This window comes from Dermatophagoides farinae, chromosome 8 (assembly GCF_024713945.1).
Source record: "Dermatophagoides farinae isolate YC_2012a chromosome 8, ASM2471394v1, whole genome shotgun sequence".
NCBI classification, from domain to species: Eukaryota; Metazoa; Arthropoda; class Arachnida; order Sarcoptiformes; family Pyroglyphidae; genus Dermatophagoides; species Dermatophagoides farinae.
In genome coordinates, this window is record NC_134684.1 from 4,094,288 (window position 1) to 4,112,838 (window position 18,551).

General features: G+C 30.8%; 5 protein-coding genes across 6 annotated transcripts; 3 read left to right on the top strand and 2 right to left on the bottom strand.

The window, feature by feature from the left end:
- Positions 1-9,859: 9,859 nt before the first annotated feature.
- On the top strand, positions 9,860-10,817 carry LOC124496098 (uncharacterized). 2 transcript variants are annotated; one of them, XM_075733748.1, is made up of 3 exons: positions 9,860-9,949; positions 10,242-10,466; positions 10,534-10,817. In XM_075733748.1, exons 1-3 carry the CDS (start codon positions 9,935-9,937, stop codon positions 10,810-10,812), a joined length of 519 nt encoding a protein of 172 aa, XP_075589863.1. In that variant the 5' UTR covers positions 9,860-9,934; the 3' UTR covers positions 10,813-10,817. The 2 variants fall into 2 exon arrangements, with proteins under 2 accessions (XP_075589863.1, XP_046915523.1); XM_047059567.2 differs by lacking the exon at positions 9,860-9,949 and having other exon boundaries at positions 10,129-10,466.
- Positions 10,818-10,852: 35 nt separating this feature from the next.
- Positions 10,853-13,783, bottom strand: LOC124496095 (dymeclin). The gene is made up of 7 exons (XM_047059564.2): positions 13,381-13,783; positions 13,172-13,321; positions 12,881-13,117; positions 12,102-12,825; positions 11,928-12,041; positions 11,255-11,861; positions 10,853-11,197 (listed from the first exon to the last, which is right to left on the bottom strand). The coding sequence occupies exons 1-7, from the start codon at positions 13,524-13,526 to the stop codon at positions 11,094-11,096; spliced, it is 2,082 nt and encodes a 693-aa protein (XP_046915520.1). The 5' UTR covers positions 13,527-13,783; the 3' UTR covers positions 10,853-11,093.
- Positions 13,770-18,126, top strand: Mccc2 (methylcrotonyl-CoA carboxylase subunit 2). The gene is made up of 2 exons (XM_047059565.2): positions 13,770-16,405; positions 16,468-18,126. The coding sequence occupies exons 1-2, from the start codon at positions 16,262-16,264 to the stop codon at positions 18,031-18,033; spliced, it is 1,710 nt and encodes a 569-aa protein (XP_046915521.1). The 5' UTR covers positions 13,770-16,261; the 3' UTR covers positions 18,034-18,126.
- On the top strand, positions 13,874-16,280 carry LOC124496094 (cap-specific mRNA (nucleoside-2'-O-)-methyltransferase 2-like). Its single transcript, XM_047059563.2, has one exon. It carries the CDS (start codon positions 13,874-13,876, stop codon positions 16,010-16,012), a length of 2,139 nt encoding a protein of 712 aa, XP_046915519.2. The 3' UTR covers positions 16,013-16,280.
- Positions 18,029-18,551, bottom strand: Ccdc56 (Coiled-coil domain containing 56). Its single transcript, XM_047059568.2, has 2 exons — positions 18,278-18,551; positions 18,029-18,223 (listed from the first exon to the last, which is right to left on the bottom strand). The coding sequence occupies exons 1-2, from the start codon at positions 18,453-18,455 to the stop codon at positions 18,144-18,146; spliced, it is 258 nt and encodes an 85-aa protein (XP_046915524.1). The 5' UTR covers positions 18,456-18,551; the 3' UTR covers positions 18,029-18,143.

The window sequence follows — 18,551 nt, forward strand, 5'->3', positions numbered from 1 at the left end:
TTTTTGTTTTGTTTATTACGGCCATGATTATTAAGCTGCGCAAACAAAGCGAAAAATAAAAATGAAAATCAAAATATTCATACTATACATACAACAGAGGCTTAACCTCGGAATGGTGAAAATTGTAACATTGTCGCATAGAAAAAAAAATTGTTGAAAAATTGAAACAGGACAATCAACAAGCATAGTATGCTCAGGCGACATTTTTTTTCTTGTTGGTAGTCAAAATTTAATTTTTTTTCTCTTTACTCAGTGTGTGTGTGTGTGTGTGCCATTCCCAGAATAAATTCTCATATCAGAATGAAATTAAGATTTCTAATCATCATCATTGCAAAAACAACTTGGAAAACAATCACACATTCAATCATTACGAAAGCTAATTCTAATTAAAAAAAAAATAAATAAATTTTCATTCGTGTAATTTTTTTTTCATCTCACTATCTATCTAACTCACACACGAGAAACATCCAGAGAGAAAAAAAAATTCATCACTAGAGTTATTTGCACACGATTTAATTAGATTTTATTGCATCTTTTTTTTTCTTGCTGGGCCTGCTGTTGTTGCTTTGAACACACACACACACACACATACAGTGTTTGATGAATACAGAATTTCTGTAGAATTTGGTATTGAAGAAAAAAAAAATTTTCTTTTTTTTTTGTTTTGTTTTTTGAATGCTCCAGCCATACATCATCATACAGTGATGATGATAATGATGGCTTCATTCATTAGTTTAATTATTGTGGATGCATTTTTTTTTCTGCTTTGCCATCACACCACGCACACACACACTCACACAATCTCAATATCATCATCATTATCAATGTGCAAAATACGTGTCACTTTTTTTTTTGGTGGAACGTCGTTTCAGAATTTTTTCATCTTAAATTTGATTCTTGGCAACTTTTTTTTTTGTTGCCCTGTTCTTGTTTGTTCCTAACACCATCGATGTATATAATAATAATAATTAATTTGTTTTTGATTTGAGTCAAAACATGTCATAATAATAAATGTAATAACCATAATCATCATCATAATCATTTGTGTTGTGTGATCAGTTTTCAAATTTTTTTTGGCGGGTTTTTTTTTGAATTTTTTTTCCAAATTCGGCACATGCGTATGTGTGACTTTGATTGTAAAATTCATTTTTTTCTGGTCTGTGGAAGGGGCCATATAACGACTTTAATTTAAATTGCGTCTATGAGTTTTTGTGAATTTTTTTTTGTTTTTTTGAATAGAGTTAATTTAAATGCAAATTCACGCACACACGGTCCAAATATTCATCGCATGACTACATCAGCAGTTGGTTAGTTGATGAATTTATTCTAGTTTTAATTCAAAAATTCATATTTTGTTTTTGCCATTCTTTATTTCATCTCCAGAATTAAGTCATATGCACACACACACAGAGTTTGTGACTCTATTCATCATTCCAATTTGTAAATTCAAAACTTTTTTTAAAAATCATCTTTCTAGTTTTTTTTTGCAATCAAATTCGGTCGGTTTTTTTCTGGTTTTTTTTCAACAATTTATTCAGAAAATTTATCAAAAATAAATGAATCCGGTCGTTATAGATGAAATGTGATGTTAATCATAAACATAAACACCATTATTATGCTTAAATAATTATCATCACGGTGATTAGGCAGAAAATCTTTGTCTTTTCATTTTTGGGCAACGGTTGGGCGTTAAATTTCGTTTTTCAACATCGCCATCAACCATTTTGAATCTGAATCCGAAAACAGTTTCTTAGTTCATCATCATCATCATCATGATAATAATTTGCAATTTTATAATTTAGCCAATTTTTTTCTGGATAATTTTACCATCATCATCATGAATCATGGAACCGTTTTTTTTCATCAATTATATGAATGATACCAAAATCCAATGATGATGATGATGATATTGGAATATTGAATTTGATTTTCTCATTAGTTTTTTTTCAATATCATTTTTATTATTATTATTATTGTCATAGGCGTTGTTTTCATTCGGTGATTTCTCCAATATATAATATTCTTATCATTCATATGAAAACTGCAATCGCAATGAAACATCAGCGATTGGGTTCGTGTTTAATGAAAATGGAACAATCATTATACCCATTTCCTTTCGTTTTTTTTTCTTACTAATTAACTAATATCTCTCTCTCTCTCTTTTGCTCGCTCTCATCATATTATTTAGACCTAAAATGAAAATTTGACTTTACTACCTCGTAATCGTTAGACAATTTTAATTAGATTTTTTTTTCGTTTTGTAATAATAACCGAACAAACTGTGAATATTTGTTGTTGTTGCATTGTAATTTTCTTAATTTCGTATTTTTTTTTTCATTTTGTTGTTTTTAATCATAAGCATCAGCAGCAGCAGATGATGATGATGATCAGTCTTCTGGGCATGAAAATGTAATGGGTGAGTGGAAATATGTTTTTTTTTTGATGGAAATTCATTTTATCAAAAAAAAATTTGTCTGTTTCGTATATCTTATGAAAATAATAGTTCTTCAATATGTGGACAAATATTTCATTTTCGTACTTTTTTTGACATTGCATTTTGTTTGTTTGTTTTTTTTTTCACAAACAAAAAAAAAATTCCAAAAATCATTCATGAATTTATTATTTCTACTTCTCAAAAAAAGCATTTAAGAATATATATGTCATCATCATCTTTGCTTTGTTGAATAATTTCATCATCATCTTGTCTTCCTGGATCGCATTTTTGTGCTTTTTTTTTTGGTTGGCTGCTTGGTTTATCGTTGCAACTTGATGTTTGCAATGTAATTATTATTACAGAATGCAAAAAAATAAAAGCTAAAAAATTAAGAAGAAAAAGAATTGAAGAGATGGGGGGAGGGGAGAAAAATGTTTGCCAGAATTTTTTTTTTATTCTTTTTCAGTTGAACGCTTTTAGCCATCATCATTTTATTATTACGAATTTCTCATCTTTCTTTTATGCTTTCTACTGTTCTCATGTCATCATCATCATCATCATCAACGTCGTTGAACAATTTTCAAAATTAACGTTGATTAAAATGTAAATTAAGATTGTGTTGTTGCCATTGTTGGTAGTTTGGTAGTAATTCTGTACGCGTTATACGAGGCACACACACAAAAATAAAGAACAAAGATATTCATCATCATCATCATCATCATTATGATTATGATGATGATGAAGAAAATAAATAAATAAAGTACTTTTACTTTTAATGATGGAAATTTTTTGTTTTATCAAAAAAAAAAACGAAAAAACGGAAAACGAAAAAAAACAAAACAAAAAATGACAAATGTCGCCAGGTTGTGCGCTATCTCACTGGTTTGGTAGTCATTTTTTTTTTTGGATTTGGATTTTGATTTTAATTTTTTTTTTCGATTCTTTGCTGTTTCATATCACAGAATGTTGGTGGTTTGAATGCAAATTTTTTTTTCCTCTTGTTGTTCATTTCATCCACATAATTAATCATTCATTTTTCGTTTATCGTTGGTAAATGCATGAATGATGATGATGATGATGTCAAAAAAGAATGAAAATGAATTTGCACAGATAAAATCAAAATGGTTGAATGTGAAATGAGTTAATTTTCCTTGAATTTTTTTTTATTTTTGAATTTTTTTTTTTCGTTCTTAAAAAGAATCCTCATTTGTTTTCATCATAGAATGCCTTTGCAATTTGTTTGTTTGTTTTGTTTGTTTGTTGGAAAGGATTGTCTGTTTTTCATTGTAAATCATTTTTGATTGTTGCCAAAAAAAAAATCTAGGTTTCTAATTTAAGTTTTACAAACGATACAAATCCATCATCATCATCATCGATTGGCATGCAGTTACATGGTGATTCAACAAGTATTCTGTGTTGATTCATGCAAAACTTTCTTGTTTTTTTTCCAGATCAAATGTGTGTTCCAGATTTATATGATGCATACAAAATTGTCCACCGGTTTCTTTTCTTCGTGATTAGTGTGACATAAGTTTCGCGGAAAAAAAACGAAACTTTTTTTTTCTTTCAAAACAACAGTGTAAGGAAAATTAAGAAATTAGCCATAAAATTTAAATCTTTCTGCTGCTGTCGTTTTGATTCTTTAGTGTAGTTTTTTTTTCCATTTTTTTTTATTTTTGCTTCGTTTGGCTAAGAAGCTGAAAAGTTTGGGATTTTAGTTGAAGTCGTTATCAACTAAACACTGGCTGGTTGGTTGGTTTTTTTGCATATCAAACATTTGCGGTTGTTTTTTTTCTCTCAATGAAAAGTTTTTTTTCTTTTCTGCAAGTATAAACAAGAATTTCTCATTTTTTGTTTTTTTTTTGTCAGGCACACGACTATTCATCGGTGATGGTGATGATGATATTCATGTGGATGTGCTTTTCTCTATTCATTCAAGTTTTTTTCTTCTTCTTCTTTTCCTCATCATCATCATCATCATCATGTTTGTATGATATGCTTTGATATTATTTTGCCTATTAAAAGTTACGGTCTTTGTTCCTGTTGTTGTTGTTCCTGTTGTTGTTGTTGTTTGGCACTTTTTTTGATGCTTGAAAAACATGAATTAAAAAAAAAATTGGATAAAAAAAAATTTACACGCTCGTGTAAATAAGTGGATATCAAGAATCGAGATAGAGAAAAAAAAAGATGGCAAATTCCGCATCAAAAGCGTCGTTTTTTTCTGCCCCATCCATTGCAAACAAGCTAAATATGTGATGATTGACGAGGTCAACGAAAAAAAATGAAAAAAATGAAAAAAATCGTTCTAAAAATATCCATCAATGTGATTCATTACCAAAGAGCAGAGAATGATTAAATTTCAATTCAAATCATCGATCCGAATATGGATCTGTTTGTTTGTTTCTCTTTACACTTTTTTTTCATATTTGAAATTGAAAAGTTTTATTCTTTTTTTTGCATCTATTCAAACGATGAACGGAAAGAAAAATTCAGTGATGATAAATTAATTATACACTCGGTCGTTTTTTGTTTTGTTTTCGGGTACCAAACTATTGTTGTGTGTTGTGTGTTCGTGAAAAAAGTCAATGTTGTGTGACAACTGGCAATTATCACGGCAAAAAAAAAGTTTGTTTGTTTGTTTGTTTTTTTTTTTTTGATCAAAATGAAACTTTTTTTTTATTTGTTTGTTCGTTTTTTTTATTCACTTGTCAAAGAAATTTTAAATGAAAAAAAAATCATAAATCTGAAATTTGGGATTTTTTTTCTCCCATTTTCCGCATACACATCCGATGGATGGACACACAGCTGATGTTGCGAAATTATTCACGCGCTTTTGATTCTGCTGCATCCTTTTGTTTTTTGGATTCCGTTCATGATGGTTTCATTTTTGTTTTTTGCATGTGTATGTCCAAAAAAGCGTAAACTTTCATTTTTCAACAAGATCCGTTTGATGAAAATTCGGCCATTATCGTATATAATCGCCAAAATCGGTTCACTATTCATTTGTTGTTTTTTCTCGTATTCAAAGTGTTAAATGTATAGATATTCAAATCATTTATTTATACACATTTGTTTTCCGGTTTCAATTGTAATTAATCATTTTATTGTTGTTGTTGTTTTGCTGCAGCCACAGAAAAATTTTAACATTCGTTTTGGGATAACCAGTGGTTAGAGATAAATTTTTTTTGCATTCAAACCGGAAACAAACATTGCTCGACCATTTCATTTGTACAGGAATTGCTGATCCATATTCGTTTTTTTTCTCAGTGCCAAAAGGAGTTATCACAGTTTTTCATTCAAATGACAAATAATGAAACAAAAATATGACAAATAAATAGCACCATCGCATAGATAACGAAAAAAAAATTCATGTTTTGTTTTGTAGTTAAAAGAAAAAAATTTTTGCTGCTGTGTATGTCCCATATACGATTTACATATATATAGAATTTTGAAATATTCATTTTGATAATTTTGAAGTAAAGTGAAAAAAAAATTTCAACTGATAATTCTTCATTACTTTACCATTTTTCATTCGATTCAAATGAATGAATGGATGAATGAAATGTATACCATAAATGCATAGATTTGCTATCATCAGCATCCATGTTCATGAAACAAAAAAAAAACGAATCACTTTTTTTCATTCCATTTCTCTCTCTCTCTGAATGAATGGATGTTTTTTTACTGAATGAAAAAAAAAATAAAAATAAAAATACACGACCACAATGACAATGACGATACAGGAGACAAAAAAAAAGTTTAATTAAATTTATGTAAATTAAGATTAATTTTGCTTCAACCCATTCAGTTTTTCTCTCTTTCTCTCTCTCTCTGCAACACACGAACACAATTATTCTACTACCTAGAAAAGTGGTGAAAAAAAAATTTGTATTTCATTTTCAGCAAAAAAAAAAATTCTCGAAATCGAAAACTGATCTTCATTTTTTTTTCAAATTCATTTTTTCCCTTTTCTTTCGCCACAATAATATTCTCTTTCACTGTCAGCGTGTGTGTGTTGCGATTTCGGTTTCAATTTCTTCATTTCCATTTTTTTCAATTTCGAATTTTTTTTTTTGCTCTCATCGTCTTGTCTTCGATGAATTTCGAGAATACTCGGTAAATTCATTTCTTCCCTGCCGGTTTGCCATTATGTTTGAGTGTGACCTAAATATTTTTTTTTTTGCATTCAGTATAACACCAACACTTGAAATTTATATTTGACTATTTCATTTCATTGTAATGACAGAAAGAGAAAATTTTTTTTTCCAATTTTTACTTTACTTTATTTTTTTTTCGGCCAACACAATGTGTTTTCAAATGAAGAAAAATTGTAATCTAATTTCGTTTTTTCCATCCGTTGAGTGAATTTTTTTTTCTTTTTTTTTGGATTCTGTCAAACACCAACACTAGGTTGCCCGTGTGTGTGTTTTGAATTTGGTTTTTGGTGGTGGTGATGATAATTTGCATAAATTTTCTCGAGGCCCTCAATTTTCTTTTTTTTTCATTAATTCATTTTGATAGTTTTTTTTTGTCTCAAAGAATTTTTCATCTCATTTTTACAACCTCTACCACCACCACCAGCACCACTGTCAACATGATCATCCATAGGAGAAAAAAATTCTAAAGCCAAAGTCAAAAATGGAAAAAGATCTTCAATGGCACATCATCGGGTACTGGAACTATTCGTCCAACGTCATCATGATGATGATGATGATGATGATGAAGAAGAAGAGTCATAAAATCATATACATGAGCCATAAAATGCATGTGCATGTACTCGAGAGGGTAAGTCGAGATCCAGAAAGAGAGCGAGAAAAAAATGAAATTTCGTTTTTTTTTCATTCATTTTACTGGCATTTCGTTCATTTCACAAAAATACAGGGAAAAAAAACATGGGCATAGTCATTTTCATTAACATTAAAATTTCAAGCTTAATTAGAATAATCGTTTTTAATTACGAAAAGGAAAAAAAAAATTTACTGCATGCACATGTACCGATAATGTATGCAAAAAAAATGTAGAATTCATTTTCATTTTGTTTTCCGTTCATTTTCGGTGATGAAACCCGATGGGGTTGGGCCATGGGGGTAACCAAATGATGATGATGATGATGACGACTTGATGTGTGTGTGTGTGTGTGTGTGTGATAGACTGAATTCTTTCATTCATTTTCATATTTTTTTTTCTTCATTTCTCAATTCCTTCCGCGATGAAGTGTTTCAAATTTAATTTTTTTTTCATTTCATTTCAACCATTCGCTCCACTTGTTCGACAATGATGAAATGAATCATTCGATCCTGGAACACCATTATATATACCTTGTGGTGAGTGAATGAATGAAACTGTTGGAAAAAGAAATTAGAAAGGTTCAAATTTCCAAAAAAAAATGAATTAAAACTTTTTCATTCATTCATTGTTCTTGCTCAATGAACGAATCTTTGCCGACGATGATGATGATGATGATTAAAGGCAATCATGCATGACAATCATTCGAGAATCAATGTTGGAATTGTCGAATAATAATGATTTGAAAAGTAAAAAAAAAATGTTTGTCTGCGGTTTTTTTTCTCTCTCTGTGCTGATAACATGATGATATGTTGCATCAATAGAAAAAAAATTTTTTTCAATGAAAATTTCGCATCATATCCGGTGTTGTTGTTCATAGTTCCTGGTTAAACATTCAAATCCGATGATATTGTTTATTGGTGGGGGTAAAAAGTTCCGAAAAATTATAGATTTTTTTAGACCAAAATTCATCTCCATGTTCGAAACCATTCGAAATGAAAAAGGGAAAATTATCATTTTATCCAAATGATGATGATGATGGTCTGGTACCAGAGAAAGGCTGTGAAAAAAAAATTACTAATTTCCCTTTGAATACAAAGACACGCGATGATTTTTTTTTTTCGTAATTAACATGTTTTTTTTTCATCATTTCGTCGTTTCATTTCATCCAATTTTTTTTCTTTTTTTTTTTGGTTTCGCTCAATAATTTTGCATCCCAATCCATTGGGCTTGCTTATCTTGCTGCCTATTGGCTGCATGGCTGGCTCATCATCATCATCACTATCACGACGAAACGACCGACGGTGGTGATGATGATGATTACACTGGAAACATTACATTATTTGTAATAATGTTGCACATTTTTTTTTCTTCAATCATCGTAATTTTAATTATAAACAATTTTAATTATGGAAATTTGTTGTTGTTTTTTTTCATTTTGGATTTCAATAATAACGACAACAACAACAACAACAATCATAATGATAATAATGATGATGAACGAAATTGATTGAACGGAATGATGATGATGATGATGATGATTATGGATCCTGAAGACCATCAAGGGCTTGTGTAGTTGAGGGATGGGGCTTTTTTCTCATCATCATCGTAACAATCGTTATTATAATGTGTTATTCCGGTTATAATTATTAATCTGTGTGTGTGTGTGTTTGTTGTAGAATCCCTTATTTTTTTTTGTTTGTTTGTTAATTTTCAATTAACAAATTAAAGTTAATGATGATGATGATGATGATGATGATGACAATCACACACTGAGTTCTTGGAATTTCATTCAACCTTGTTTATTCAATTCGATTGTTGTTTTCCGATAAACAACACAAAACAATCATCATTTTCACTAAATCGACTAAATGTTGTGAAAAAAAATTGCCTTGAACTGCTCTCATTTGTCCATCGATTTTCATGTGTGTCATTTTTAGATTGTATTTTAAACGTGACAAATTTTTTTTTTGTTCTATATCGCAATGTTTTCAGTGTTAAATAAACCAACCAATTTCAAACAAACGAATAATAACATAGCTTCAAGACATTTATATTGTTCATTTCAAATATAGTAACTGGTTTACTTTTTTATATATTGAAACTTTATGTTTTATAAAGTGAAAAAAATTATGATTTTCTTCATTCGTTTGTTCGTTCTCCCCAGACCCAGGGACTTTTTTTTTCACCCACAAAAAATGTAGTATTTTTCCTTCGGGAACTACAACCGACAATTTATTATTATTATTATTATTATTAATTCAGCATTCGAAAAACGAAAGCTTAAACAAATAATTAATATTAAAATTTTTAATTATCAAATGATGCCATCGGCATTCATACTATACTGCCACATTGTTGGATAAATGAAACCGATTCTTGTGTGTGTTTGTGAATTCCATGAGTCAACTTGAATGATGAGTGCAAATTAAACACTTTCTCTTTCACTTGGTTCTTTTTTTTTTGTTTGCTCAATTTTTTTTTAATTTGAATGATCAATGGTGATGACTTTGGTTTTTCTACAACATTTTTCACTTCTTCTTTATTATTTTTTTTTCATTTTGAAACATTATGCAAATGTACGATGAAAATAAATTTGATGATGATAATGATGATGATGATGATGATGGAAGACCCAAATTTTTTTTTTTTACTTTTTTTGGTCATGTGGCAATAGTTTGCTTCCATTTTATGAGTTACACATTCATGGAGTAGATGCAAAAAAATATGGTGAGAAGAAAAAAGACAATAAAATTTGCTAAACAACGATGCCTTTTGATGATCGGAAATATTGTATCCACGATTCGGTATCCAAGAAAAAAAACAACGATTTTTTTTTATCAGATATAGATATGGCGGCATTTTTGACACATTTATAGTAAAGAGAAAGAGAGAGAAAGTGAGAAATCATTTTGTCAACAACCGGAATCAAGGTATAATCACAACAACAATTTGTTGTTTGTTTGTTTGTCTATCATCATCATCATCATCATTATAATTGGTGTATTTCAATTACAAAAAGTCATTTTTTTCCAACTGGTTTGATGAATCAATTAAACATTATTTGAAAATGGACGGTGAAATATCGAAACCATTCTTGTTTTCCATTAAAAAATGGTCAGTAATCATTTTATGTGCATTGAACATCATCCTTATGATCATCTATGCATCCATTTCGAATTTATTGGCCAATCGTTATCTATATGATTATGAGATTGATCGTGATTATCGTATTGAAGAAGTTAAGGTGAGCTAAAAATGTTTTGGTGGTTTGTTGTTATTAATACTAATAAATTTCAATATTATCAATACAGTTGACGGTCATCATAACTTTATTGATGATATCGATATTTTCCATCTCATTCTCTATACTCGGTATTATCGGTGCTGTACGTGAAAGTTTTACATTCACATTGGTATTCACCATATTGGCAGTCATAAATTTTGCTGCCACATTAGCCAATTCCATTAAACGTCCATATTATATTGCATGTGCTATATGGGCCATATTGATGGTCATTGCAGCTGTATTTCTAACTCGTGATTTGCAGATCTGTAATCGAAGAAAACGAAATCGTATCTATCAGAATTGAAAATTTACAACATTTAAAACTACAAGAACGAAAAAAAAAATTTCATAAAGTCTGACATTTCCATTTTTATTTTCAATTTGTTTTTTTTTAAATAAATCATCATCATCGTTATTAAAACTTATAAATTATCAATAATCCTTACGAAAAAAACGTGTAATTTTTTTCGCCATTTGAAAAAATATAAAAAGTGATTTTTTTTCGCAATGAAAAGTTTGGAATTTAAAGTCGAAAGAAATGATTACTCGAGATGGTTATTTAGTATTAAAATTTAAAGGTTATCTTCATAGATTGCGAACCGGGTTGAATAGCAATATATTCTGTGCATTCCAATAAATATTCGAACAGCGATATACTAATGACCAGATGTATGGAATGAAAAAATCCTCTGTAAGAAAAAAAACAGACAAAAATTAAATCAGATCAATAAATAATCTACACTTACCCGGTGAATCATCCTCAACATAACGAAACATTAATTCAGGAAATTTTTTCATCTTTTCTTTTGGCCAATTCAATGATGCCTGTTTGATTAGTTCGAAAATTTCCTCAACCGATAATTGTCGATCCTGTAATGTTGAATCGATTCTCTGTGAAAAATATGATAATATTGTATCAATATTGCCCATAATATCCTGAAATATTGTCTGATTTAAAAATGGTTCAAATTTTTTCCGGTTATATAATAATGTATAGATTAGATTCGGATTGGCCACCATATTTTTTGTCAACGAAGCATTAATAATCTCCAGAATGGTTCGTAATACCTCTTCGAACAAGGTAATATCTTTAAGATCATCAGCCAACGATGATTCACCGGCATCACCATCCGATTTAACTATTGTAGTCGTCTTGTTCTCACCACTACTGCCACTACTATGATGATCATTGTCAACACCGTTTTGAATTTTCTGTTGCTGAAGCTTGAAATATTTTTTCGAAATCTTTTCAAACAAAACAACCAATTTTTGGCAAACAAAATTGTGCAAATGTTTGAAATGATTCGACATGTTGGCCAATGTTGCACATAGATTCGTATGAAGAAAACGATCCTATTATATTGAATTTTAAAATCAATAATTAGAAATTGATTGATAATGATGGTGATCGATAATTACCCGACTACGAGACATGTTGAAATGTATGGTTCGAACTATGACCAAAATGATTAGACCGCCCAATGAAATTTCGGTCAAATTTCGTTCCGTATACCAGGTTATGTTTCGAACAATCTAAATAAGGATGGAAAAAATTGATTTTTTACACAAAAAAAACAACAATCACAAACTTACAATATCATGAATGATTGAATTGAATAAATTATCTTCGCTCAACACCAATAAAATGATTAACGACATATAAATATGATGTGAATTACGATCGGGTGAATTGTAAAGTATGCGTAATACAGGAATCAAAAATTGATCCAAATCAGTCGTACGACTTAATACGAATGTTTTGAAATGACTATTTTGATGTAATAACATGTACAACAATAATGTTGTCTGATCATCATTCAATGTTGTACAAAGGGTTCGGTACAGTTTACCAAATTCTATCTTGAAACCGGTGACATTTTGTTCACTTGTTGTCGTCGATTGCAGCTCAATACTTGAATCGCAACATTGAAACAATGCTTCACGATATGGATTAATATCTTTTGTACAATGATTCGTTAATACCAATAATAATAGGAGCGATTCTCGAGCTAGAATTGCTTCTTTAATAAGTTCTTCATCGGTTTTTTTACTACCATAACCTAATGTTATTACATTCCAGAATCCGGTGGCTAGACCAAATATAATACTACCGGTGGGCGGAACAGGTGCAGGCATTTGATGTATGAAATTTTGCAATAATGTTTTGGTCAACAATAAGGCATGTATGGAACATTTTCTTTGCATCACAATAGTATAAATGACTGATTTAATCGATGGCCGTGATAAAAACATTTGAACAGATAGCAACACGAGAAAATTTTTACATGATTCCACATGAAGATTATAATTCATGTCGCTAAATAAAAGCCGTTGAATGGATTTGAATGTTTCTGATATAAAACTATACTTACTCAAGTTTCAGATCAACCAGAATTTCCATCAAGGCATTGATCAAATTTTCAATCATAATTGTACCGTTATTCTCATCTTGTTGTTGTTGTTGTTGATTTTCTACTTTAAATCCGTTGGGCGAACAAAGTTTGCATTGTTTAATCATATTATCTTCGACAAATGTTTCGATCATGTATTTGAACATGTTTCGCATGATAAACGAAAGATTATAGGCATGCCAAACGACAACATTATAGCTAAAATAATACATGATTAACATGATGTTTTGATTGTTTTATCAAAAATCTTACTTTGCATTATTCTGTACATCCTTCTTAAGAATGCCAACCTTCTGTATGAACACCTGAATGACAGAGCCAAGATTCTGGGAAACTGCATTATTCTCCAACCATTTTGACATCAATGGAATGATATTTTCATTCATAAAATTACTGTCCGAACTATGTTCGTGAATCAATAATAAATTCAATTTAACAACTTTATTTCAAGGACTACATACCATATTGCATCCAGATTGGTGAAAGCAAATGAAAGAAATTCATTCCAGAATTTATTATCATTCGGACTAATGTGTTCGTTTGATATTAATTTGGTGAGGTATTCATTTTGTTTGATGGTTTTCAATGAACTCAAATTGGAACCCATTTCTTTTTCATATATTCCTTTTTCACATACGAATTTGGAAATAGTTTATAGTTGATAAAAATATCGATTCTTTGCCGAGAAATATTTTTATCGTCTGCAGTTCATACAATCAATATTTTATCCATATTCCATCTACAATCGGATAATAAATAAAATGATGTCACTATTAGATTTGGATGATGTGTGGCTTTTCAATATTTTTTTTTCTCTCTCTCTCTCTCTCGATTCTCAAACACCTCTTACGCCGTTCATAGATGCCGTTACTGGAAAAATAAAATCGTTTATAGTTTGATGAATATAAATCTCCAATCCTTGATCATCATCAACAAGTTTATTTCCGTCCGAAAATGTCCGATTTACAAAAATATTCGTTCAAATATACTATAAAATGTGATTGCCAACAATCAGCTAGCTGTCGACGATTTCATGGCTGCTATTCCGATCTTCAATCTTATTTAGTTGATGAAGAATGGCAAATTGATTATCTACAAAATCTTCGTCAACAATTGAATTCTTGCAAAAAACAAATCGGACAATATGCTTCTCTTGATTGGAATCGGCATACCGATTTTACCGAGATTTCATCAGGCATCAAACATCGCATCATTCGACGTTTTAGGCCAAATATTCCACCAATTTTGACTCGAGCTTGGATCAAATTTTACGATATACTTTGTACCTTTAATTTGATCAATTCTGATTCCAATATTCGTGTGTTATTCCTCTGTGAAGCACCTGGAGCTTTTGTTAATGCTACCAATCATTTTATCAAAAGTAGAGTACCAGAACTAAACTTTGAATGGATTGCCAATACGCTGAATCCATACTATGAACAAATCGATATTCGAAGTTGTATCTGGAACGATATTTTTATCCGTGAACCAAATTGTTTTCGAAATTGGTTTTTTGCTCAATCGAATAAAGGTGATATCTTTGAAAGTACTTACATGGATTCATTGGCCAATCACTTAAAAAATCGTTTTCATTCAGATCAAAATATGAATGATGGAACCTTTGATTTAGCCACCGGTGACGGTGCTTTTGATTGTTTTGATCGTTTTGATCGACAAGAAGAATCAGTTTTTCCATTGATCAAAGCTGAGATAAAAATCTCATTACAACATCTTCGTCAGGGCGGTAATCTAGTCGTGAAATTTTTCACGTTTTTTGATTGTCAAACAATTTCATTGTTGTATTTGTTATCGAATTGTTTTGGCAATGTCTGCTGTTATAAGCCTGTAGCAAGTAAAAAAGGAAACTCCGAAATCTATGTAATATGTCAACGTTTTCAACGGCAAATCTATTTGATCCAATGGGCGAATAAATTGGATAACAACATCAATCTTATCATTAATCGACAATCAATACCAGAAAATTTTATCGACCAAATTTATAATCTTACATCCAACTTGACGACCAGACAAATTAAATCCATAAATCGTAATATCCATCTGTTCGAAACAATGACAGAAAAAGATGAGAATGAAGTTGAAAATTTAAAATATCGTCTAGCAGATAAATTTATCAATGAATTTCATTTATTTCCCATAACCGAATCTAATCAACTTGCTTATCCATCGGCCTATTCGAAACAATTTCATTTGCCAGTATTCATTAAAAAATTAAAAGAATTTCATCTATTTCGTAGCGAAATTCGTCCTGAAGATGTACGAGAACTTTGTAAAATTATATGCAAATCGAAAAAGATAGACGATCAACCAATCGAATGGCATCATGTTATGAAAGATTCGAAATTTTCATATATAACATTTCCACCAATCGAACCAATTTATGGTACTCCATATACAATGTTGAATAATTCTCGTTATGTTTGTATTTTTCTACTCAAATCATTCGAACCTTTGCGATCATTTGTTCATCAAGAATCACATTACGAAATTGATATTAACATTAATGAAATTTTACGAAAATATGGAAAATATCTGAAATTTTCCAATTCTCAACTAGTCATTGCCAATTTCGACGAACCATCATTGTCACTACAAAGAAAATGTGAATGGCATTTTATCGATTTATTACCATTCACCTGTTCAATCGATTCAAATGATTATGAAATGTGTCATCATCTATATGATCAATTTTGTCGGCTAAATTTTTCCAATGGTGATAGCCTTATATTTCGATGTCGTGCTTTATTTTCACGTCTTTCCGTATCGCTTGTGTTTATTTTGTCAAGATTTTTCCAATCCTATCTATTCTATTCTACACGCTATTCTGAAATTTATTGTATCCTGAATGAATACAATAAATGTTCAGTCAACAAAGATTCTCATATTCGCGTATTGTTATCGAATAATATTTGGAATCCTAACCTATTGGAATTGATATCCGTACCATTCATTCAATCGAATCCGATATTTTTCAAAGCCATCAATGATGTTAATAATTATAATTTATTCTATAAACTAAAACAAATATCGAATGATTTTATCACGATGGAAAACGACAGCAGTAGCACAACGTAAAACAGGTCTCATTTCATCATCATCATCATCATCATCAACAACACCACGTTGGAGAGCTACATATCATAATCATATACAAAATTGATGATTAGAGTCAATGTTTATTAGACTGAAACAAGGCTATCAGTTGAATTTATCAATTCAAAGATGATGTCATTCGTCTTTGAAGCAATAGAAAGAAATTAAAAAGACGAAAAATACTTTTATTTTCTTTGATGCTGATCGGATCTTTGGTTTGGAAAACACTAAATGGCTGTTATTCTTGGACGATATCTGTTGCAATGGAAAAATAGCCGAATTTTATTTCGTCAATCATTGTTTCGAGCTAATTTTTTCACCGATCATTTACCGATCATACAGACAAATGTGGATCCAAATTCAGATGAATTTAAAGTAAGCCAAATAAACAAATTGATGATGATTTTTATTGACCGATTTTATTTATTACAATAAAGAAAAGAGATGCTGAAATGCGAACATTGGTTCAGGATTTAAGAGAGAAAATTCAACACACATCATTAGGTGGTGATGAACGATCAAGAACGAATCATATGAAAAAAGGAAAACTTTTAGTCCGTGATCGTATCGGTAAATTATTGGACGTGAATTCCAGTTTTCTTGAATTCTCTACTTTAGCCGCTCATGAATGTTATAGTGAAGAGATTAATGCGGCTGGTATTATCACTGGTATTGGTCGAATTTGTGGCCAAGAATGTCTAATCATAGCCAATGATGCTACTGTCAAAGCTGGTACATATTATCCACTAACAGTGAAAAAACATCAACGTGCACAAGAAATTGCACTGGAAAATAATCTACCTTGTATCTATCTGGTCGATTCGGGTGGTGCAAATCTTCCACATCAGTCGGAAGTTTTTCCCGATAAAACTCATTTTGGTCGATTATTCTATAATCAGGCAAATATGTCTGCAAAAAATATACCACAGATTTCGATTGTTATGGGTAGCTGTACGGCTGGTGGTGCATACATACCAGCCATGTCCGATGAAAGTATCATCGTTAAAGAACATGGTACAATTTTTCTTGCTGGACCACCATTAGTCAAAGCAGCTACTGGTGAAGAGATTTCTGCACAGGATCTAGGCGGTGCTGAAGTTCATACATCCATTTCAGGAGTTAGTGATTATTATGCTGAAAATGAATTTGAAGCATTGCATATGGCTCGAAAGATTGTATCAAATTTGAATCGCAAGAAATTGTTACTCGAAATGGATGTATTGCCCAATGTGGATGAACCATTATATCCGATCGAAGATCTTTACGGAATTGTTGGTTCGAATCTAAAACAACCATTCAACGTCAAAGAAGTGATTGCTCGAATTCTAGATGGTAGTCGTTTCGATGAATTTAAACTACGTTATGGTGAAACATTAGTAACCGGTTTCGGTCACCTATATGGATATCCTGTCGGTATTGTTGCCAACAATGGTATTCTCTTTTCTGAATCATCATTGAAAGGTGCACATTTTATACAGCTTTGTGCAAGACGAAAAATTCCATTAATTTTTCTACAAAACATTACCGGTTTCATGATCGGTGGTGATGCTGAACGTGGTGGTATAGCTAAAAATGGAGCAAAACTGGTGACGGCAGTTGCCTGTGCTCAGGTACCAAAATTGACCATGATTGTCGGTGGTTCATATGGTGCCGGAAATTATGGAATGTGTGGCCGGGCTTATTCACCCAGATTTTTATACATGTGGCCAAATGCTCGTATTTCGGTCATGGGTGGTGAACAGGCTGCCAATGTTTTGGCTACAATAGCAAAAGATCGTAAACACCGCGAAGGTAAAGAATTGACCGAAACAGAAGAGACAAAAATTAAACAACCAATTTTGGAAAAATTCGAACGTGAAGGCCATCCATATTATGCAAGCGCTCGTTTATGGGATGATGGCGTCATTGATCCAGCCGAATCAAGAAAAGTATTGGGTCTAAGTTTAAGCGCAGCATTAAATGCACCGATTCCTGAAACGAATTTTGGAATATTTCGAATGTAAAAAAATGTCGTTTTTTTATACATTATTGATTTTTTTCTTTGAAAAAGTTACAAATAAACAAAGCTAATTATTAAGGAAATTATACAGGTCGAATCGAATTTCTTGTTGAATTATTTTTTAACATTATCGGTCGGTTCCTCAAGTTCATCGAGAAATTTTTCCTGTTTTACGGTCATTATCGTATATAAATCTGGAATGAAAAATTATTTTGATTTCGTCAATTACCAAAATAAATCATGCTTACAAATAGAACCAACAACGGCAGCCATAAATGCACCGGATAAACGATTTCGCATTCGAATAGCATTCACTTTGCCTAGTTTTTGTTGTTGCATCATTTGTGCTTTACGTATGAAGGTTTGCTGTAATTCATCAATCGGTGGTTCGTTTTTCATTTTTGATGATTGTTGATTATTGGACATTTTTTTCTGGTTAACAATAAAATTTCGATGATATAACAAATAACAAAATAATATTCAAATCACATGTGATGAAATGACGGTCAAGATGTTTACGAA